The sequence below is a fragment of the Vicia villosa genome, unplaced genomic scaffold, assembly GCF_029867415.1.
Source record: "Vicia villosa cultivar HV-30 ecotype Madison, WI unplaced genomic scaffold, Vvil1.0 ctg.001041F_1_1, whole genome shotgun sequence".
Classification (NCBI taxonomy): domain Eukaryota; kingdom Viridiplantae; phylum Streptophyta; class Magnoliopsida; order Fabales; family Fabaceae; genus Vicia; species Vicia villosa.
Genome location: NW_026705454.1, coordinates 215,694 through 240,166, shown reverse-complemented (window position 1 = coordinate 240,166; position 24,473 = coordinate 215,694). Strand labels below are relative to the sequence as shown.

At 40.3% G+C, this 24,473-nt stretch overlaps 1 protein-coding gene across 1 annotated transcript; it reads left to right on the top strand.

Annotated features, from left to right (window-relative positions):
* Positions 1–12,442: 12,442 nt before the first annotated feature.
* LOC131632843 (uncharacterized) lies at positions 12,443–18,671 on the top strand. The gene is made up of 4 exons (XM_058903568.1): positions 12,443–14,825; positions 16,162–16,452; positions 17,329–17,535; positions 18,325–18,671. The coding sequence occupies exons 1-4, from the start codon at positions 12,443–12,445 to the stop codon at positions 18,669–18,671; spliced, it is 3,228 nt and encodes a 1,075-aa protein (XP_058759551.1).
* Positions 18,672–24,473: the final 5,802 nt, after the last annotated feature.

Sequence of the window (24,473 nt, the reverse complement as noted above, 5' to 3'; positions counted from 1 at the left end):
TTGATGTCCTCTTCCTGAGATGCCTCTTTGGCTTTGTTGGGGTTCAGGCTACCAATATCATCTTGCCCACGCGAGCTAGACTTGTATAAAAAATGGGAGAAGTTTCCCTTTACATACTTTTTAGGTGTCCCTCTTATAGTAGTCTTTCAATTTCCTTCTTGAGCTGATAGTACTACTCCATATGATGTCCCTTCACCTTGTGGAAATTGCACCATCTTCCTGGTTCAGAAACAATCACATCTCCCTTAGGGGGAAAAAGCATAGGGATCTTGTGTAAGTGGTGTAACTAGCACCATATTTGCTCATGGCGAGTGTTCAAAGGAGTGAAGTTATATGTCGCCTTGCCTACCCTTTTAAACGTTGTCTTGTCCTTTATAGGAGAGGTATAATTGCTCTTCCTTTAGTGGTGTGAACTCTCGGCGTTGGGAACACGCTCCTTGACGCCGTGTGCCTTATTTTCGGCATTGCTTTCTTTACCCTTTATGTAGCACTTAACTCTGCTTACCACTTCTACAAATGACAACGATGGCTTCAGGGCGAGAGACTCGTTGAAGTGTCCCTCCTTAAGTCCATTTTGGAATGCCTCCATAAACGTTTCTTGGTTTATTGGGACGACCCTAATGGTGGCTTCTTTGAAGTGGGAGAAATAGTTCCTCTCTGAATCCGATGGACCGTGGTATATATTAAACAGACTGGTAGTGGACATTTTCCTATGAATGTTGGTAGAAAACTGGTGTACTAGTTTCTTTACCAGTTCTTAATAGTTAATGATAGAAGTATGGGGTAAACCCATATATCATCTAAGGGTGGTGTCCCTGAAAGTTCCTAATAACATCTTGCATTTCACAGATTCGAGAATTCCTATGATGGTCATCTACGTATTGATGGAGGCAATGTGCTCGTAAGGATTGTTGTGCCCATAAAACTTGGCCAACGAGGGAGGTTTAAAACCCTTTGGGATAGGCGCCCCCATATCTCTTCGGAGAGTGGTTGAGGGTATAACAATTCATTCTCCTCCAAAAGGTTAGAATCTTGTTGGCGTTGTCTAATGTTGTGGACTTCTCTTTCAACGTCTGGTTCTATCGGTGTAATTCATCCATGGTGGTGTCCATCTCGCCCAGAGCATCGACATCACCACTACCGTCGGTATCTTATAGCGTATAGGATGGAGCTCCACTATTAACCATAGCTAAAGGTGACTAAATATAGAAGTGAAAGGTAACAACGGAAAGGGTGATGGTGATAAAAAGGATGTGACACATGTTAGTTTTACCAGGGGTGCCACTGTAATGGTCAAAAGTACAGGTGTGCGTAGCACGGAGACTCAGAGGCCTTAGTATGTTTATAACATAATATAATGGTTAGGGATTTCACTCGATGGTTAAAAGTCGAGTACATTGGTGTTTTTAGGTAGTTTAGGATTCATGCTCATATGAGGTGAAAGGCCCTGCTTATGACCGACGATTCTTGGGAGCATGCGTATGGTTATGGTTAGTCGTGTGCAAAGACCGTAGTGAGTGTTATGCTATTTAGGGTGTAAAGAATAATCTCCCTCTTTCTTGACTCACACATCATGGATAACTCTGGGCTAGTTTCCAAGTCATCGCCTGATTGATATAAATCTTGGGCGAGGGCTCCTAGTGTAGGACTTCCACAAATATAACATTACATAATTGATTTGGATCATAAAAAAAGAAAACCAAGTAAACCGTGTGATATTTTTGTGTTACATATTATTTCTATCCAATCCAATGATCCAAATATACCCCCCCACAAAAGGCATCAAGCTAGTGAAGCTAATTTTCATCCCAATGCATGATACACTAACCAAGATAGTATATTCATGAGACAAAATTATAATTCATATGAGGTTGTTTTTGGTATTAAATCAACAATTAATTGTGAGGCTATAACACAAAATTGCATTATTATGTTTGAAGAATCATGAGACATGAATAAACTACCCAACAATAATATGCAAGACAATAGTGTCAATCTTGATCAACATAATATTGATGAAGTCCCAACATCCCCTTTTGATAAAATGGCAATGTAGCCATTAGGGTTTTGTTCATTTCTCAAAACATGATTTTTATGGATTAGTTTCAAAACAGTTCAGTCATGTCTTGGAACATTATTGGAGACTTTAATAGCAGCACTAGGTGCCATTCTAGGGATTTTATCAAAACACACAACTATTACATTCTTAGAGCCTTTTGGAGCTCCTTAAATTATAAACATGTTGAAATTCAAGAAGCTAGTGGTCACTCTGGTGGTATTTGGATACTTTCTTGTGTTAAAAATATAACTATTACGATTTTGGATAGCATGCATCAAGCTATTAGTTTCCTTATTTAGCATAAGGATGAGGTTTGGTGTTGCACTTCTATTTATGCATCTCCTATCTTTAACTTACACATACCTATTTAGGATTACCTCTCTCAGCTAATAAATATTGTCATTATTCCTTGGTTACTAGTTGGTGATCTAAATGAAGTATTGTTTTCTTATCTCTTATTTGTAGATGATTGTTTACTCTTTACAAGAGCCAAAACTTCTCAAGTTAGGCTAGTTAATAAAGTACTTTAAACTTTTTTCAAAGCCTCTAGTATGAAGATTAATGTCCATAATTCTATATTCATTTCCTCTAAGAATTTATCACAAACAAAGGTAATGAAATTTGAACAGATGATTAACTTCTATCATACATTTAATATTGGTAAATATCTTGATTTTCTTTGCTTTCTAGTAGGGTCATAGATGTGAATTTATCCTTTATCTTTGGTAAAATTAATTCTTGTTTAGCTAGATAGAAAAGTAGGCTTCTTAGTAGGCCTGAGAGGATGACTTTTGCTAAGCCTGTTCTTAGTTCTATGTCTATTTATACCATGAATAATTTGTGGCTTCCAAAAGGAATTTGTAGTTAGATTGATTCTTATATAAGACAGTATGTTTGGGAGGAAAATCTAGTCAGTGGGTTAAATGAGATACCATAACTCAACCTTATACTGGAGGTGGTCTTAGCATCTGGAGAGATAGACTTATTGATGTTTCCATGTTGGGTAAACATGTTTGAGAATTTCTTTCCAATCCTGACAAGTTACTGGTTCAGTTATTATCAACTAGATATGATTTTATAGCCTACATCCTAGAGGCAAATAATTACCATGGAGTACCATACACATGGCATTCTATTGCCAAAGCAGTTGAGGCTCTCAAATTTAGTTTTATCACTAGAGTAGGGAGATGAGACATTTCTATTTGGTATGATAAATGGATCCCAAATGGTAGAATTTGTAACATAATTCCTTCGATGTATGAGTAGGATACACACCTACGTATCATAGGTATGTTTGCAATTATGGTACTTGGAATTTTGACATTATTTACACCCATCTTTCTCAGGTCATAAAAATGGAGATGTCTAATGTCTTTACTAATGAAAAATTAGATGATATTGTTGTTTGGGACTCTTAAGTATCATGTACTTATTCTACAATATCAACTTATTATTGGTTAACTTTATATCCCAATCCACCACATGTTCAGACAATGACTAGGTTTTAGATTTGCAACCTAAAGTTACCTGAAAATATTCATCATTTTGTTTGGATCATCATGCATGGTAAATTAGATACTGTTGCACCCCAAAATTTGCCCACTTATTTATTCCCAAATGGCTTTCACATCACATTCATACACATACTTCATATAGGCCATTCATCCAAGGCATTCATCCATATCACTGTCACTATCCAAGAAAACCGGAGAAAAAGAGGTTCAATGTGTGGGGTATCTGTGAGCAAAAGAGAAAGATTGAGGACTTGACTGCACAATACTATTCTCATGGAAGTTCCCCTAAAGATCAGGATTTCACTCTCTCCAAGACAGGGTTCATATTAAATGATACAGGCTTCAGATCCATCAGGATCGTCAAACTAGGGTTTTTCTGACCAAAGCCAACCCTGTTGACTTTCGGGTCATTGATTAATCCGAAAAATGGATGTGGATGCAAAATATGGCTGTCTTGAAGAAATATCATTCACCGGAGTTTATTTGGTTGAAAGCTGATTAAGAATTAGAGCAGAAGCAGATTAATCGGGAAATTCATCGAAAATCAGAAAAAATCAGAAATGTCGACTTTTGGTCAAAGTCAAAGTCAGTTGTCAAATGTTGACTTTCGGTGGAAAATCGGGCAAAGAAAGTCAATGGAACAAAATAAAATCAAGAAATATTCAAAGTTGCCAAATATGGAAAGTTAGTTAAAAATTGATCTTGCCACAAATAGAAAGTTCTAACACTTAGAAAAATTTGGGGAGTTTTGAAATTCTAAAATTTAGCTGGGCAGCTGACTTCAGGTCATATTTACACAGGGATCTAGGCCTTATTTCGAGACAAGTTCAAGAGCAACATTGTTCCTTTCATGGCCCTCTACAATATTGTAGTTGGGAGTTTTTCCATATGGGGCAAGGATCAAGAGATATAGAAGCTCAAAGTGGGAAGATTACCGCTGGATCAGGGCAAGTTTCCAGGCAGTTTTTTCGCCATCGCATGCAAATGATCAAGCACGTGGTGTGCTGACTTTGAGATTGATTTTAGAGAAATATAAAGGCCCACAAAGTGCAAACTTAGTATGGATCTCTTCATCCCCATGTTGTCTATCCATTGGTTCAAGAATTAAGCAATTTTGATAGGAGTTGAATCATTTATCGAGCCTTGAAGTTATGACTTCGTCGAGTCACGTTTGGCCAAAACAAAGGCACAGTTCCAAGCCACGCTCATGCAGGCCCATGCAATGAGGATTCAACATACTTTTGATCATATTGCTCATACTTCAAAGCTTTATTTCAAGAGATCTCCAACATGAAACCTTTGCTATTCCATGTCTTCTTCACTGTGGTACAAAAATCGAGCCCAACGGTAAGCCCTAACTAATAATATGTGAGCACAAAGTGAGCATCATGGCCACAACAACAAAAACACCAAGTCAGAAAAATACTGCAGCATACCACGGCACCACCCCAATTGCCCATGCAACCTCACTGAATGCAAAAAGCTTACATAAAACATACCACAAGTATACACTCCTTGTTCATTAAGTTTGTAAAAGAATATATTACACTACAACACTCCATACCATACACCCACACTCTCACTATAAAAACTCTACACATCTCACACACGAGGGACCTTTCTCATTTTTCCAGTTTTCAAAAACCTCTCACCCATCATTCACTCTTGCTCATTCTCTCTTCTCTCTAACCACCATAACCACTTTTTTCCACCACCACCACAAACTCCCATTCTTCTTCAACCACCTCCTTCATTCTTGACCAACCATCACTCTCCACACTCCTATTCAAGAATCCGGATCTTTCTCCATGGATACGCATCTCAAGATCCATCACCTTCTTCATTACTAGTGGATTGGTCAAGTTCGAATTTTCAACAAATCCGAGTTTATTTCTCGGATAGGCATATATCTCGAAAAGCTTCGCATTCATCTTCTTCAAAGAACAAAAGAGTACTCGGATTTCTCCTCAAATCTTGATCAATATTCTCCCCAAGTAAGTGATTCTTTCCATGGCATTAGAAGCATGTATAGGCCTGGAACCCGTCATCAGGGATTGGGTTAGGAATTAGTACCACCATGTTTTCAAGTGTTTGTTGCATTTGTATGGAATTTGTGGATTCTTGAATTCAATTTCGTTTTCGCTAAGATGATGATTGTTTGAATGCTTGAGTCACATTTTCGTCTCCTATGATCGACTGTGAGTGCAGTGATATGTTTAAATTGAGCTTTGGTGAATTTAGTTCATGTTAGGGTTTACTTGATGCCCTCAGTTTGCGTAATAGCGGCAGGCTTGGTGAAATTGGACACCGGATCCGTAACCAGCGTGAAATTCCGATGAGGAAGACGTTGGCTTTTTGTATTTCTGAGAAATATGGTCTGGATCCGCCGTGGAAGCCGCCGGAGAAGACGACCGGAGCGGAGCTCCGGCGTCTGAATCTCTGTCCCCTTTTCTCTCACCGATTGCATATGTGTCGCCCATCCATTGGCTCGTTTCCCATTATTTTGTGTTTGTTTGTCTCATTCATATGATTGGCATGGCTATGTGGCGGATCGTGATTGGCTGAAGATTATTTTTGTCTTTTAGTCACTTAATGAAGCTTGACCCATTGATATATTGTGCATGACATTTCTCTATGTCACATTTTAATGCTGAGACTATGAATATAATGCATATGCTAAATAATAAAAATGAAAGTAATGTAGGATGTTTCAATGTGGGCCACGAGCTTGTTCTATTAACCTGGGCTTAGCGTTTTCACTCTCCACACCCCCGTTATCAGGCCCAGCTTCTACTTATGACTAGTTTCTAATTCAAACTACTTTACTAACACACCCCCTGGCTAGGCAGAGTTGCATTTTTGTTTAAATTTGTTTTCCCTCTAACTTTTAATTCGTAAACCAGTTTTCCTTCAAATAAAAAATCAATAAAAATGTGTTTTAAATAGAATAATGTGTGTAGAAATTTTTGATATTTTTGTTAGATTTTTAGAACTTAGTTTGTTGTTTTTAATAAATCATTTTCTTTCAACATGTTCATTGTGTCTTTAAGTTTGATCGGTTTTGCAAATTAATTTTGTTTAATACCTTAGGAGTAGAATTTGATTGCCATTTTTTGTGTGATATCAGTAGGCTCATATACCATATTGTGTGGAAAAAATAAAAGTTTAATTCTATGTTTTGGTTAGGTTTTCATTAGATTTTCTATACCCGATTTATGTGCGTTCCTAAACGGATAACCATGTGAATTTGACCTATAATTTGCTTTGCATTCATGCAATTGACTTAGTTTCTTTTTGTACATATAAGTAGGGATGTTTAGAGGTCCTAAGACCTGGAGTTGAATTTTTCAAGTCATGTTTTCTTATTTTACTTGATTTTTCTTTTTTACTTGTAAATAACTCGCCTTTGGTTAACGATCGCACCATAATTTGTCCGAATGACCTATAATTTTGTATGAAACTTCTTGACTTGTTTTGTGATTGCTTAGACACCTTTTAGAGGTCATTAGCTACTGACTTCCACCATGTAAGTACATCTTTCTAACTTCACTCCTAATTTGAATTCTATTAACTAGTTTTGACCTAGTTTTGTATAGTTTTGTTAGAACTTTGTTTGTTTCAAGTTAATTGACTAACATAGATTGGTATAAGGTCTTGGACCTATAAATGAACTAATAGCTACTGACTTTAATCTTTTTTCATGTTTTCATTTGCTTTTTGTTTTGATTAATGGATGTTTGTTCGCTAATTGTTAAGTGACGATTTACGCGATACTTTGGTAACTCTTTGTGAATATTTTCGTGTGATGTCATGATGCTTTTGTGTTTGATTTGGGACACTTATTTTCTTGGTTTGCTACTGCCCTAGGGCTCTCTTCTCATCTTGTTGGAGTTGTAACTCCCTTCTTTTGCCATGTTCCCTTAGACTCTTCCGTCTTTGTTAAGAGGAATTGAGATAGGTTAGGATAGTTATCCTTGACCTTAGGGCCATTAGACTTAGATTAGAATAACTTAGATTAGAGAATAGGTTAGTTCCCTTTTGTTCATTCTTTTTCTTTTCAACTTTAAAACATTAATAAATAAAGAGGCGAATCACATTAAGAGAGTGATAGAGAAATGAGTGGGATTCATTCCCTAATCTGTTTCTCAATCACTTAGTGGCATAGAAATGAGTGGGATTCATTCCCTAATCTGTTTCTCGGTCACTACTTAATGGGAGAGAAATGAGTGGGATTCATTCCCTAATCTGTTTCTCAAACATTAGTTAATGGGATAGAAATGAGTGGGATTCATTCCCTAATCTGTTTCTTGAACATTATATAATGGGATAGAAGTGAGTGGGATTCATTCCCTAATCTGCTTCTCGATCATTATACATTTTATGTGATTCTAATCGCAAAGTAAATTCCCTTAAAAAATACCTAATCAAAAACATTTAAAACACTTAATAAAGGCTCGAATTAAAACAAAGTGACGAAGTGGTGCGAAACCTTGTATTGGGTTTTGTTCATCATGTAGTTACATAAAAAACACAAACCCAAGTTCATTCTTTTGCCTTGTTAGGCGCTTAAGAACAAGTTAAGTCCTTTCCCAACTAGGCGTATAAGTCTCCAAAGGTCGAGCATCGTGGATTGTGACCTTAACCTCTGTTCAATTAAAAAACACAAAACAAATGGAAACTATGGAGCCGAACTACGGTCGTTCTGATTCCTGAAAAGGATACGTAGGCATTGGGTCGCGGGGCCTAAGCGAACACACTTGTAAATAATTCCTTCTTTTCCCCGTATTTCTTTTGCATTCATTCGCATTTAGGTTTTAGACATAGTATACACCCTTTAGATAGAAACAAACATAGGTGGATACCATCGAGTACGATGGGCGTGAGGGGTGCTAGCACCTTCCCCTTGCGTAACCGACTCCCGTACCCCGTTCTCTGGTCAAAAGACCTTTGTTCTTGTTTTGAGTTAGGTTTCTGATATTCCTTTCCCGCGATGGGATGAATATATTAGTGGCGACTCTGATTCCATTTTTCGCGGTAGCGACAGCTGGCGACTCTGCTGGGGATGTTGATAGACCTGTTGCTGGTCCATCCTTAGTGAGTCGATCCTAGCCTGCGTTTGTTTGTTTATTTACTGGGTGTTTATTTGTTTTTATGTCTATACCTTGTATATATGTTTACATGTTTACTTTTCTGCTTGCATATCATGTTTATTTCTGTTTGCACATCATGCATATGGATTATATTCTGTGTTCCTTGGGGTCTTCTGTTCTGTTTTGCAGGTTGGATGGGTTGTTCTATGAGGTAAAAGGCCCAATACCCAGGCCAGAGTTAACACATAGGATACCTAGGATAGAGTGGATAGTCATGACGCCAACAGAATGTCAGGTTCTGTTGATTGCGATCATGAGACCCACGACCAGCTGAGACTCGAATGGGATACCGTTGTTGGCATGTATTTGCAACAATGATGGTGTTTCAGGAGAGTTGCTAACGCTGGAGACCTTTTGACCTACCTTGACCTAGATTCACCTGTGAGTGGTATCTATGCCGGATTCATGACCTACCTTGACCTAGATTCATGACAGGTACCGTTGGTGACTATTCTATTCTGTTGGTGACTATGGTTCTCATGGGTTTGCGGTATCTATGCCGGATTTTTGGTCCTGCAACATCCAATCCTGTTCAGAAGAAACATACACTTCTCCTATGTGGGGAGGATCTTTCATTGCATCATAATCATCATAGCATGTTTAATTTCAAAAAAAAGAAGAAAGAAAGAAAAAAAAAGAAAAAAAAGAAAAGAGATTAATATTCATATGCATGCCATTTTTCAGGTGTCCAAAGTCAACACTTCTCATCAAGAATGGCTAACAGTGTGACCGTCAACAAAAAGACTACGAAGCATACCTTCTCTTGCAGTTTCTACCGTGAGGATATAACACCTTTGGTTCGATTGGGCACCCGAGTTACTGGGCAAAATTTGGATGAATTCAGAAAGACTTATGGCCACATTCTGCTTATGTTAACTACTCGTATTGATGAGTGGGGTCTCTATACTCTTCTTCAGTTTTATGATTCTGAGCTGCGTTGCTTTACCTTTCAAGATTACCAATTAGCCCCTACCCTCGAATAGTATGCACACATTCTTCAAATCAAAGTTCAACATAAGGTTCCTTTTGTGTGTGCACCCGAGAAGCCCAAAATGGATCGCATTGCTGGTGCTCTTTATTTGAGCATGAAGGACGTTAAGGATAACTGGAAGCCTAATGGTGGGACCCATGGATTCTATGTGAAATTTCTGATGAGGGAAGCTGAAACCCTTGCTGATAAGGAAAAGTGGAAAGAATTCAATGCTCTCCTGGCCGTCATGATCTATGGATTAGTGATGTTCCCGAATATTCCAAATTTTGTTGATCTCACTGCCATTTGTCTCTTCATGGATCAAAATCCTGTACCCACTCTGTTGGCCGACACTTATTATGCCATCCATTCTAGGTATGGAAAAAAGGGATCAGTTGGGGGTTGTTTGCCAATACTGTACGAATGGTTTTCTTCACATTTGCCTAAAAGCGGAGCATTTGTCACTACAAGAGATTCACAGAAGTGGCCCCAAAGGATTATGGGACTTACTGCTAATGATATTGTTTGGTATCACCTCCGAACGGACATCGAGCAAGTTATAACCAGATGTGGAAGTTTTGGCAATGTTCCTCTCATAGGGACAAAAGGAGTTATCAACTATAATCTGAAGCTAGCACTGCGCCAGTTGGGTTTTGCACTGAAGGACAAGCCTTTGGAAAAAGAGATATTTGAGTCCGTTTGTTTTGAAAAAGGAACCGATCCAGAAGGTTTGGAGAAAGTGAGGAGTGCGTGGAACAAAATTCATACAGAAGACCGAACTACCTTGGGGGGAAAGAATGCCATTGCTAAGAAAGCTTATACTGAATGGGTTGAAGAAAGAGTTAAGGAGCGCCTGCTGCCTTTCCCGAAGGTTAGCCCTCTATATGAACAACCACCTGAGATTTTAACTGCCACTGTACCAGCTGAGGAGTACAACCAAGTACATGTGGAGAATATCAGGTTGCGAGAAAAAGGGGAAGACGCTAAAATAAAGTACTTCTTGGTGGATCAGAAAAGGGCTGAATTAGCACATGAGGTTAAAATACTGAAAGGAGGATCTTCCAGAGTTCAAAAAAGGGCTAGAACTGAAAAGGGTGAAAGAGTTACCACTGTTCGTATTGAGGACCATCAAAGGGTTATAGAAGAAGCGGTAAAGAAAGCAGAAGAAAAGCTCAAGCAAGAGTACAGAGAAGATTTAAGGGCTCACAAGCTCAGAGTAGAGAAAGAGGCTAGGGCCGAGGTAAAGGGTTTGAAAAAGAAGCTTGAAGAGGAAACCACTCAGAGGGTAGCAATCAAGAAGAAGCTTGAAGAGTAAATTACTCAAAGGTTAGCCGTGGAGACACAACTCAAAGGTAGTCATCTCCGTTCCGCTCGACTAACAGAAGAGAATGCAAAGCTCAGAAACCAGATAGCAGAAATGGAAAGTACATCTGAAAAGAATACCCTCCCTGATTGCAAAGGATGTGAGAGCTTGGTGGCCCACTGTGATATGTTAGATGGGCAGTTGTTTCGCAAAGATGTGGTGATTCAAAGTTTTGTCAAAGGAAGAGATCGAGAAGTGACTAAGAAGATGTTTGATGAAACTAAGAAGTGGAGCGACGAGCACTTTAAACAAGGAGGACCTTTGTTTTACACCAAGATGGATTAGTGTTTGAGCTTGTATTTCATGACCACCACCAGGCTTGTTGGATGGGGTCCTTTGTCTTTTCTGTTGTTTGAACTATCTTGTCAATGTATGGGTATGCCCAAACTCAAAAAGAGATTATTAATGAAATTTGAGTCTTTTTGTTTCCTCTTGATGCTTATCTTTTGTCACATTGTTAAACATTCTTGATTAATATTAAATATTTTGGATACTCTGAAAATGGCACCTCACATCATATGCACACATGCACCTCATGCACATCATGCACAAACAGGTACATCAGATGGTGTTCTTATCTGACTGATCAGGTTTTCTCTTTCAGCAATTGCACCTCCGCCTACACATCGCTACTACACAAGGGCTAATCACTCACTGCAAATGGATCAGTTAAGGGACGATCTTATCCAGATGAGAACTCAGGTTACTGCTCAAATGGCTCAGTTCATGGAAGTCATGCAAAACATGGCTGATCGCCAAGAAGAACTCAGAATCAGGATGGACACAGTTGCTCAGGTTGTTGCGGACCCCCCACAAAGAAACCCTGCTGATATTCGTGTCAATGGTGAATCTGTGATCGGAGGACCTGGTGTAATTCCTCCTGCTGCTAATCAAGGTAATCCTTATGGGCCTCTCCAGCCCATTCCTGAAGGACAAGCCACACAACAAATCAGAAGAGCTGCTGCCATCCCCGTGTTGGAAGAAGATCGACATGAGGATCTATTTCCTGAAAGTGAGTTGGGATTTCCACATGATGCTGGAAGGTTGTTCAGAGGACTGGAGGAAAGGATGAGGGCCATGGAAGGCCAAGGACTCAGTATGGACATTAATGACTTGGGTTTGGTTCCTGGTGTCCGTGTGCCGCCAAAATTCAAAGTGCCAGATTTTGAGAAGTACAAGGGGAATACTTGTCCCAAGACCCATGTCCGAGCTTACTACCGCAAGATGCATGTCTATTCCGAGGATGAGGGGCTGTTGATGCATTTCTTCCAAGATAGCCTAACTGGGGCATCTTTGGAATGGTATATGAGGCTGGAAAGAGCTAGTATTCGAAGCTGGAGAGACTTGGTTTATGCCTTCATAAAGTAGTATCAATATAATGTTGACATGGCACCCAATCGCACTCAATTGCAGAATCTATCTCAGAAAGCTAATGAGTCCTTCAAAGAATACGCGCAAAAATGGCGCGAGTTGGCAGCCAGAGTTCAACCACCTATGTTGGAGAGAGAAATGATGGACCTGTTCACCAATACTTTGGAAGGTCAATACTATTCTGCTTGTTCTGCATCCTCGAGTTTCGCCGAGTTAGTCATGATCGGTGAGAGAATTGAAAGTGGAATCAAGGCTGGTAGAATTCAGAATCCGAGTGCTGCTAGTTCCTCCTCTGGGGTTGTGGGAAAGAAACCTTATAACGGGTTTGCCAAGAAAAGAGAGGGTGAGACGAGCGCTGCTTATTATGGTAAAGGCAAAAGCCAGGCTCATCAACAAGTGGCCGCCGTGACTATACCGAATGTTCCATTTCAGCAACATCAACAACGAGGGTATACTCCGCGCCAGTATCAACCAAAGGCACCTGAGAGAACTTTTGACCCAATCCCGATGACATATGCACAAGTATTGCCATACCTCCTCGACTTGAAGTTGGTACAATTGAGAACTCTAGCAACTCCTGCTAAGTTGCCTCCTATCTGGGATGCTAATGCAAGGTGTGAATTCCACTCTGGAGCACCCGGGCATAACATTGAAAACTGTAAAGCATTGAAGTATCAGGTTCAAAATCTTCTCGACTCCAAGGCCATTGAGTTCACTCCTACTCCAGGGCCTAATGTTGTTCAAAATCCCATGCCCCCTCATGGGTCTCATGCTGCAAACGCCCTCGATTGTGTTGAAGATACTCGTTTGGTTAAGGACGTGACTGAGTTAGGCTCTCTGTTGCCTTTACTGAAAGTAGAATTATTGAGAATGGGTCTATGTGCTGGTTGTGGAGAATTGTGTAATGATTGCATGGCCACTTCCTCAGTTTGTGACAAAGTGAAGAATGGTATTCAACAGTTGATAGATAGTGGGTATCTACAGTTTGAGCGCATACGACGGCCCGAGGTATTTGAGAATGAAATTAATGTGGCATCCATTCCCTACACTCCTGCTAAAATCCCAATTCCTGCTAGAGCACCTCCTTTGGTTATTACATCACCTGGTCCCGTTCCGTATACTAGTGAGAAAGCAATCCCATGGAATTATGGCGGAGAAGTTTTCTACCAAGGGGCCAAGTATGAGATTAAAGCACCGGTTGAGAAAGAAGATGTTGATAATGTTGTTGGCATTGGAAGAATGACAAGAAGTGGTCGTATTTTCAACCCTCCCCAGAGTACTCGCGATGACAATACAGAAGCTCAAGCTCAAGCAAAAGGGAAAGGAGTGACAGAAGATACTATAGACCAGGGGCAAAGTTCTAATTCTGAAGATACTATGGCCAAAGAGATGGAAGAGTTCCTAAAGATCATCAAGAAGAGTGAGTATAAAGTGGTTGACCAGCTGAGCCAAACTCAATCTAAGATCTCGATCTTACAGTTGCTCTTATGCTCCGAGACGCATCGAAATGCTTTATTGAGACTCCTAGGCACTGCCTTTGTCCCTCCTGAGATCTCAGTAAATCAGCTTGAAGGGGTTGTGTCTAATATCAATGCTGGAAACGGATTGGGATTCACTGATGCAGATTTGCCTTCTGAAGGTAGAAAACATAATAGAGCTTTGCACATATCTGTGGAGTGCAAGGGGACTATATTATCTCGTGTTCTTGTTGATAATGGATCTTCTTTGAATGTGTTACCAAAGTCGTCTTTAATGAGGCTAGACTATTCTGGTGTTGAGATAAGGCCGAGCGAATTAACTGTGAGAGCCTTTGATGGCTCAAAGAGGTCGGTGTTTGGGGAGGTTGATTTACCAGTGATGATAGGTCCTCAACTCTTCACTATTACTTTCTTTGTGATGGATATCCACCCGGCCTACAGTTGTCTCCTGGGGCGTCCATGGATCCATGCTGCTGGGGCCGTGACTTCCACATTGCATCAGAAACTCAAATTCGCCACTCAAGGGAAGATAGTCACAATATGTGGGGAGGAAGAGCATGTGGTAAGCCATCTTGCGTCTTTCAAATATATTGATGTGGAAGGGGAGGTCCACGAAACACCTTGTCAAGCGTTTGAGGCTGTCCAGACTATCAAGATCCCTTATGTTGAAAAGAAGAAGTTGGAGGCTCCTATGTCTTCACTAAAGGAAGCCAAAGCTGTGGTTGAATCTGGTCATCCTGAAGGATGGGGCCGAGTCTTGGATCTACCAATCAAGCAGGATAAGTGTGGGATTGGATATCAGTTGGGGCAGAGTTCTTCTGATGGGTCCTTCAAGAAGCCCGGAACCTTCGTTCCGATCAAGTTCTCTAGTGCTGGCATCGTCAAGGATCATATTTGCGCTACTGATGATGATATGGATAGTGATTATGACATTGAAGAATGGATCAAGCCGTGTGTCCCGGGACAGAAGCTTCTCAACTGGTCATCGGAAGACATCATCTCAATTGCTCTTGATCAAAAGTAATACTGTTTGTTTTTGTTTATCATGCAATAATTCCTGTGTTCTGCCCAAGACACAGTGAACATATGTAGGGCCTCATTTGTTGTTTTTCAATGTTAAAATCATTAATAAAAGGACGTTTTTGCATTCAAATATTTTGTTCCCTGTCTTTCATTTTTTTTACTTTTACATTTATAATTAAAAAAAAAATATATATATAATAAAAATGGCAACGTTTCTTATTCATCATCATCACTCCATTCTAAAATAAAGCATAAATCATAATCCATGCAGATCCATCGCTCCTCCAGATTCTGTTGATAACGATCTTGCTATGCCTCGTTATGACTTTGACAACCCGATCTACGCCGCTGAAGAAGGGGATGAAGAAGATTGTGAATTGCCTGATGAGTTGGCCAGATTGTTGAAACAAGAAGAGAAAGTGATCGAGCCACATCAAGAGCCTATTGAGACGGTGAACCTTGGCACCGAAGAGACGAGAAGGGAGGTTAAAATAGGGGCTTCTTTGAATGAGAATGTGAAAGAAAAGTTGATTGGAATGTTGAAGGAGTATTCTGATATCTTCGCATGGTCTTACAAAGATATGCCTGGATTAGATACTGATATTGTTGTGCACAGGCTACCCCTTAAAGAAAATTCTCCGCCCGTCAAACAGAAACTCAGAAGAACACGTCCGGATATGTCCAAGAAAATCCAAGAAGAGGTTCAGAAGCAGTTTGATGCAGGTTTTCTTGCTGTAACAGTTTATCCACCATGGGTCGCCAACATTGTACCTGTACCTAAGAAAGATGGGAAGGTACGAATGTGTGTCGACTATCGAGATCTCAATAGGGCGAGCCCGAAGGATGATTTCCCGCTTCCTCACATTGATGTATTGGTAGATAATACTGCTCAATTCTCAGTTTTCTCCTTCATGGACGGTTTTTCTGGTTACAATCAAATAAAGATGGCGCCCGAGGACATGGAAAAGACAACATTCATTACGCCTTGGGGCACCTTTTGTTACAAGGTCATGCCGTTTGGATTAAAGAATGCTGGGGCAACCTATCAAAGAGCTATGGTGACTTTGTTTCACGACATGATTCATAAAGAGATTGAGGTCTATGTGGACGACATGATTGCAAAGTCCCATACTGAAGAAGAGCACCTGGTTCATCTGAAGAAATTGTTTGAAAGGTTAAGAAAGTTCAGGTTAAGGTTGAATCCCAATAAATGCACCTTCGGAGTGAGATCAGGAAAGTTGCTTGGTTTCATCGTAAGTGAAAGGGGTATCGAGGTCGATCCCGCCAAGGTAAAAGCTATACAAGAGATGCCTGAGCCGAGAACTGAGAAACAGGTTCGTGGATTCTTGGGAAGGTTAAATTATATTGCAAGGTTCATCTCACACCTTACCGCCACGTGTGAACCTATCTTCAAGCTATTGAGAAAGAATCAGGCAATAAAGTGGGATGACAATTGTCAAAAGGCATTTGACAAGGTTAAAGAATATTTGCAAGAGCCTCCAATCCTCATGCCTCCAGTGGAAGGTAGACCTTTGATTATGTACCTGACGGTTCTCGAGAATTCAATGGGGTGTGTGCTGGGTCAGCATGACGAGTCTGGTCGAAAAGAGCACGCAATTTATTACCTTAGCAAAAAGTTTACCGATTGTGAATCAAGATACTCACTACTCGAGAAAACTTGCTGTGCTTTGGCATGGGCTGCTCGCCGATTGAGACAGTATATGTTGACTCACACCACTTTATTGATTTCAAAGATGGACCCAATCAAATATATATTTGAGAAACCGGCATTGACAGGGAGGATTGCCCGTTGGCAAATGATCTTGACAGAATATGACATACAATACACTACTCAGAAGGCCATTAAAAGTAGTGTAATTGCTGATTATCTTGCGCATCAACCTGTGGACGATTACCAGTCTATGTACTTTGAGTTTCCTGATGAAGATATAATGTGCGTGGCAGAGACTTTCAAAAGTCAAGATCAAGAGGAAGGACCTGAACCAGGGGCGCGATGGACGCTCGTGTTCGATGGTGCCTCTAATGCATTGGGTAATGGTATTGGGGCTGTGCTTACTTCTCCAACAGGTTTTCATATTCCATTTACGGCCAGGATTTGTTTTGATTGTACTAATAATGTGGCTGAATATGAGGCTTGCATATATGGTATCGAGGCGGCCATTGATTTGAGGATTAAAAATCTCGCAGTTTATGGAGATTCTGCTTTGGTGATTAGTCAGATCAACGGAGATTGGGAAACACGCCACCCCAACTTGATTCCCTATAGAGAACATGTGGTGAAATTGGCTCAATACTTTGATGAGATCACCTTCGATCACATCCCTCGAGAGGAAAATCATTTGGCTGATGCTTTGGCCACTTTAGCATCCATGTTCAAAGTCAAATGGGACAATGAAGCGCCGTCAATTGTGATCAAAAGGTTGGATGAACCTGCATTCTGTGGCGTCATTGATAATGTGCCTGATGAGAAACCGTGGTTTTATGACATTAAGAAATTTTTGGAAACCCAAGAGTATCCCGAGGGTGCTTCCCTTACAGATAGGAAAACTTTGAAGAGACTGTCTGCCAAGTTCTTCATTGCTGGAGGTGTGTTATACAAGAGGAACTTTGATTCTGTGTTGCTCAGATGCGTGGATAGACACGAAGCAGCAAAGATCATGCAAGAGGTGCATGAAGGATCCTTTGGTACACATGCAAGTGGGCACACCATGGCTAGGAAAATATTGAGAGCAGGTTATTATTGGTCTACCTTGGAACATGATTGTTTCAACCATGTGGTGGTATGTTACAAATGTCAAGTGTATGCAGATAGGGTTCATGTACCTCCGGTTCCTCTGAATGTGTTGACATCTCCTTGGCCATTTGCTATGTGGGGCATCGATATGATTGGGGAAATTAAGCCCACCGCCTCTAATGGACATCGTTTCATCCTCGTTGCTATTGACTACTTCACCAAGTGGGTTGAAGCTGCGTCTTATGCAAATGTCTCCAAGCAAGTAGTGACTCGCTTCATCAAGCACCATATAATTTGTCGTTATGGGGTTCCTGAGAGAATTATCACTGATAATGGATCCAACCTCAATAATAAGATGATGAAGGAATTATGCGAGAATTTCAAGATTACGCATCATAACTCCTCCCCGTATCGGCCAAAGATGAATGGCGCAGTTGAGGCGGCCAATAAAAACATCAAGAAGATTGTGCAAAAGATGGTGGTCACTTATAAGGACTGGCATGAGATGTTGCCCTTTGCTTTACATGGTTATCGTACCTCGGTGCGTACTTCCACAGGGGCAACTCCCTTCTCGTTAGTATATGGCATGGAAGCGATTCTTCCGGTTGAGGTTGAAATTCCTTCATTAAGGGTATTAACAGATGTGAAGCTCAGTGAAGCCGATTGGGTTCAGACCAGATTTGATCAATTGAACCTCATTGATGAAAAGAGGCTAGCGGCCATATGCCATGGGCAAGCCTATCAAAAGAAGATGAAGAGAGCCTTCGACAAGAAGATTCGACCTCGACACTTTCAGGTTGGTGACCTTGTGCTCAAGAAGATCCTTCCTATTCACAACGATCCTAGGGGAAAGTGGACTCCGAATTACGAAGGGCCTTATGTTGTAAAGAAAGTCTTCTCAGGTGGCGCCATGATCCTCTCAACTATGGATGGCGAGGACTTTCCACTTCCCGTGAACGCCGACGCAGTTAAAAAATACTTCGCATAAACCTGATCAAAAATAAAAATAAAAGAAAAGGAAAAGATCAGGAAAAAGAATGAAAAAGAAATAAAGTACACCCGCTAAGTTGAAAACCCGAAAGGGCGACTTAGGCAAAAAAGGGGTCCTGGTGGATTGAAAACCCGAAAGGGCGATCCAGGCAAAAGAGGGACAAAAAGCGAATGACTGCGTCGTGCATTGGATCTCTGAGCATAACTAGCCAGCACAAGTGGAGGCCTCAGAAGGGTAGAGGACCAATTCATTCATCCATTTTGGAAGGCAAAGTAGAAGGAATGTCGAAGATCTGCGAGGCGTAGCAAGATTGGAACCCAATGGAATCTTTTCTTACGTTGCCATGCTTGTAAATTCTATTTGTTTTCCTTTTTGGTGGCCACCTCCTTAAGGGGTCGCTTCCTGGTGTACTCGCCTATGTTAGGCATTTCTTTTCATTAATAAAAAGATATTTCACTCAAAATTCCTACATTGTTTTATTTTTACTGTTTTGTTTACAAAAGCGTCCAATTATTTTGGTAAGCATTGCATTTCTAACATCGAAGTCCTACAAAAGGAACATGAGCTAAAACGAATAGAATTGCTTAAAGATTTTGAGTACTTGGGATGATGGACGAGGTAGAACCATCATACCTGGGGCATATTTGCTTGATTTGTTTTGCAGGAACCTCCGATCATTCAGCATAGTCAGATGCCAGTACCCACGCTTCAAGAACCCAGAGGTCTCCTTTCCTTCAAGTACCAGAGTCTATTTCTCTGGAGCCAAGGCTCAAATGCTCCGCAGTGTTGATTAGATTCCCTTATTCTTCGACAAAGATGTGGAAGTTCAAAAAGGGGAGGTGCAATCTTCAAAGTCTCCAAACAAGATGACGATACGGCCCCTCTGGTGTAAGTTCCCCCCTACAGAAGTGACATACTGGGGGTCGTCCAAGAAACCATCTGGTGGCCTTACAAAGTCAAGAAAGCAAAAAGAATCCCCACAGAGTTCTTCAAACAAAAGGGCCCTCTCCGATGTTCATTCATCCTCTCTTGCATATAGTAATCATCGCATTCACATTGCATCTACAAAAAAAAAGCGTAGCATTTCCATGAACATGGAGCATTACGCCATGAAAAAATTCAAACATGCATCAATGCATAAGCCAAGTTTGTATGTACTTTAAAGGCACAAGATAATGCATTCCCAGAAGAAGTCTTGTCCTCTTCCTCCAAGGTGGATTGGATACAAAGTTAGTCCTCATTAAGATCATGTTTCATTGGTCAGTTTTCCACTTGCCGTGTTCAATAAAGTCTAACTAAGGTTAGCACCTCCTTTTTATAAAGTCTAACTAAGGTTAGCACCTCCTTTTTATAAAGTCTAACTAAGGTTAGCACCTCCTTTTTCTTTTCAAAGTCTAACTAAGGTTAGCAATTTGGTTGAGTCGTCTAAGGATGGTTCTTCCTTGTGGAGTCACGCTACGGTTGTGTCTTCTCTTCAAAGTCTAACTAAGGTTAGCATTTTGGTTGAGTCGTCTAAGGATGGTTCCTCCTTGTGGAGTCACGCTACGGTTGTGTCTTCTTTTCAAAGTCTAACTAAGGTTAGCAATTTGGTTGAGTCGTCTAAGGATGGTTCCTCCTTGTGGAGTCACGCTACGGTTGTGTCTTCTTTTCAAAGTCTAACTAAGGTTAGCAATTTGGTTGAGTCGTCTAAGGATGGTTCTTCCTTGTGGAGTCACGCTACGGTTGTGTCTTCTTTTCAAAGTCTAACTAAGGTTAGCAATTTGGTTGAGTCGTCCAAGGATGGTTCTTCCTTGTGGAGTCACGCTACGGTTGTGTCTTCTTTTCAAAGTCTAACTAAGGTTAGCAATTTGGTTGAGTCGTCTAAGGATGGTTCTTCCTTGTGGAGTCACGCTACGGTTGTGTCTTCTTTTCAAAGTCTAACTAAGGTTAGCAATTTGGTTGAGTCGTCCAAGGATGGTTCTTCCTTGTGGAGTCACGCTACGGTTGTGTCTTCTTTTCAAAGTCTAACTAAGGTTAGCAATTTGGTTGAGTCGTCTAAGGATGGTTCTTCCTTGTGGAGTCACGCTACGGTTGTGTCTTCTTTTCAAAGTCTAACTAAGGTTAGCAATTTGGTTGAGTCGTCTAAGGATGGTTCTTCCTTGCGGAGTCACGCTACGGCGGTGTCGCCTCTTCTTCAAGTCTAACTACGGTTAGCACTCTCCTTTTTAAGTCTATCTAAGGATAGCAATCTTTTCAAAATCTAACTAAGGTTAGCAACTTGTCTGGTCCACCTTTGATACTATTCAACACCTTTGCTTTACCACAGAATGCAAATTTTGATGGTACTTTTGGGTATTCAATCCACTTTCACCTCTCATGTCTAGAACTTGTGTCGTTCATACATTCAGGTCCAAGCAGATTGAATAGGGGCAGCTGTTGCACCCCAAAATTTGCCCACTTATTTATTCCCAAATGGCTTTCACATCACATTCATACACATACTTCATATAGGCCATTCATCCAAGGAATTCATCCATATCACTGTCACTATCCAAGAAAACCGGAGAAAAAGAGGTTCAATGTGTGGGGTATCTGTGAGCAAAAGAGAAAGATTGAGGACTTGACTGCACAATACTATTCTCATGGAAGTTCCCCTAAAGATCAGGATTTCACTCTCTCCAAGACAGGGTTCATATTAAATGATACAGGCTTCAGATCCATCAGGATCGTCAAACTAGGGTTTTTTCTGACCAAAGCCAACCCTGTTGACTTTCGGGTCATTGATTAATCCGAAAAATGGATGTGGATGCAAAATATGGCTGTCTTGAAGAAATATCATTCACCGGAGTTTATTTGGTTGAAAGCTGATTAAGAATTAGAGCAGAAGCAGATTAATCGGGAAATTCATCGAAAATCAGAAAAAATCAGAAATGTCGACTTTTGGTCAAAGTCAAAGTCAGTTGTCAAATGTTGACTTTCGGTGGAAAATCGGGCAAAGAAAGTCAATGGAACAAAATAAAATCAAGAAATATTCAAAGTTGCCAAATATGGAAAGTTAGTTAAAAATTGATCTTGCCACAAATAGAAAGTTCTAACACTTAGAAAAATTTGGGGAGTTTTGAAATTCTAAAATTTAGCTGGGCAGCTGACTTCAGGTCATATTTACACAGGGATCTAGGCCTTATTTCGAGACAAGTTCAAGAGCAACATTGTTCCTTTCATGGCCCTCTACAATATTGTAGTTGGGAGTTTTTCCATATGGGGCAAGGATCAAGAGATATAGAAGCTCAAAGTGGGAAGATTACCGCTGGATCAGGGCAAGTTTCCAGGCAGTTTTTTCGCCATCGCATGCAAATGATCAAGCACGTGGTGTGCTGACTTTGAGATTGATTTTAGAGAAATATAAAGGCCCACAAAGTGCAAACTTAGTATGGATCTCTTCATCCCCATGTTGTCTATCCATTGGTTCAAGAATTAAGCAATTTTGATAGGAGTTGAATCATTTATCGAGCCTTGAAGTTATGACTTCGTCGAGTCACGTTTGGCCAAAACAAAGGCACAGTTCCAAGCCACGCTCATGCAGGCCCATGCAATGAGGATTCAACATACTTTTGATCATATTGCTCATACTTCAAAGCTTTATTTCAAGAGATCTCCAACATGAAACCTTTGCTATTCCATGTCTTCTTCATTGTGGTACAAAAATCGAGCCCAACGGTAAGCCCTAACTAATAATATGTGAGCACAAAGTGAGCATCATGGCCACAACAACAAAAACACCAAGTCAGAAAAATACTGCAGCATACCACGGCACCACCCCAATTGCCCATGCAACCTCACTGAATGCAAAAAGCTTACATAAAACATACCACAAGTATACACTCCTTGTTCATTAAGTTTGTAAAAGAATATATTACACTACAACACTCCATACCATACACCCACACTCTCACTATAAAAACTCTACACATCTCACACACGAGGGACCTTTCTCATTTTTCCAGTTTTCAAAAACCTCTCACCCATCATTCACTCTTGCTCATTCTCTCTTCTCTCTAACCACCATAACCACTTTTTTCCACCACCACCACAAACTCCCATTCTTCTTCAACCACCTCCTTCATTCTTGACCAACCATCACTCTCCACACTCCTATTCAAGAATCCGGATCTTTCTCCATGGATACGCATCTCAAGATCCATCACCTTCTTCATTACTAGTGGATTGGTCAAGTTCGAATTTTCAACAAATCCGAGTTTATTTCTCGGATAGGCATATATCTCGAAAAGCTTCGCATTCATCTTCTTCAAAGAACAAAAGAGTACTCGGATTTCTCCTCAAATCTTGATCAATATTCTCCCCAAGTAAGTGATTCTTTCCATGGCATTAGAAGCATGTATAGGCCTGGAACCCGTCATCAGGGATTGGGTTAGGAATTAGTACCACCATGTTTTCAAGTGTTTGTTGCATTTGTATGGAATTTGTGGATTCTTGAATTCAATTTCGTTTTCGCTAAGATGATGATTGTTTGAATGCTTGAGTCACATTTTCGTCTCCTATGATCGACTGTGAGTGCAGTGATATGTTTAAATTGAGCTTTGGTGAATTTAGTTCATGTTAGGGTTTACTTGATGCCCTCAGTTTGCGTAATAGCGGCAGGCTTGGTGAAATTGGACACCGGATCCGTAACCAGCGTGAAATTCCGATGAGGAAGACGTTGGCTTTTTGTATTTCTGAGAAATATGGTCTGGATCCGCCGTGGAAGCCGCCGGAGAAGACGACCGGAGCGGAGCTCCGGCGTCTGAATCTCTGTCCCCTTTTCTCTCACCGATTGCATATGTGTCGCCCATCCATTGGCTCGTTTCCCATTATTTTGTGTTTGTTTGTCTCATTCATATGATTGGCATGGCTATGTGGCGGATCGTGATTGGCTGAAGATTATTTTTGTCTTTTAGTCACTTAATGAAGCTTGACCCATTGATATATTGTGCATGACATTTCTCTATGTCACATTTTAATGCTGAGACTATGAATATAATGCATATGCTAAATAATAAAAATGAAAGTAATGTAGGATGTTTCAATGTGGGCCACGAGCTTGTTCTATTAACCTGGGCTTAGCGTTTTCACTCTCCACACCCCCGTTATCAGGCCCAGCTTCTACTTATGACTAGTTTCTAATTCAAACTACTTTACTAACACACCCCCTGGCTAGGCAGAGTTGCATTTTTGTTTAAATTTGTTTTCCCTCTAACTTTTAATTCGTAAACCAGTTTTCCTTCAAATAAAAAATCAATAAAAATGTGTTTTAAATAGAATAATGTGTGTAGAAATTTTTGATATTTTTGTTAGATTTTTAGAACTTAGTTTGTTGTTTTTAATAAATCATTTTCTTTCAACATGTTCATTGTGTCTTTAAGTTTGATCGGTTTTGCAAATTAATTTTGTTTAATACCTTAGGAGTAGAATTTGATTGCCATTTTTTGTGTGATATCAGTAGGCTCATATACCATATTGTGTGGAAAAAATAAAAGTTTAATTCTATGTTTTGGTTAGGTTTTCATTAGATTTTCTATACCCGATTTATGTGCGTTCCTAAACGGATAACCATGTGAATTTGACCTATAATTTGCTTTGCATTCATGCAATTGACTTAGTTTCTTTTTGTACATATAAGTAGGGATGTTTAGAGGTCCTAAGACCTGGAGTTGAATTTTTCAAGTCATGTTTTCTTATTTTACTTGATTTTTCTTTTTTACTTGTAAATAACTCGCCTTTGGTTAACGATCGCACCATAATTTGTCCGAATGACCTATAATT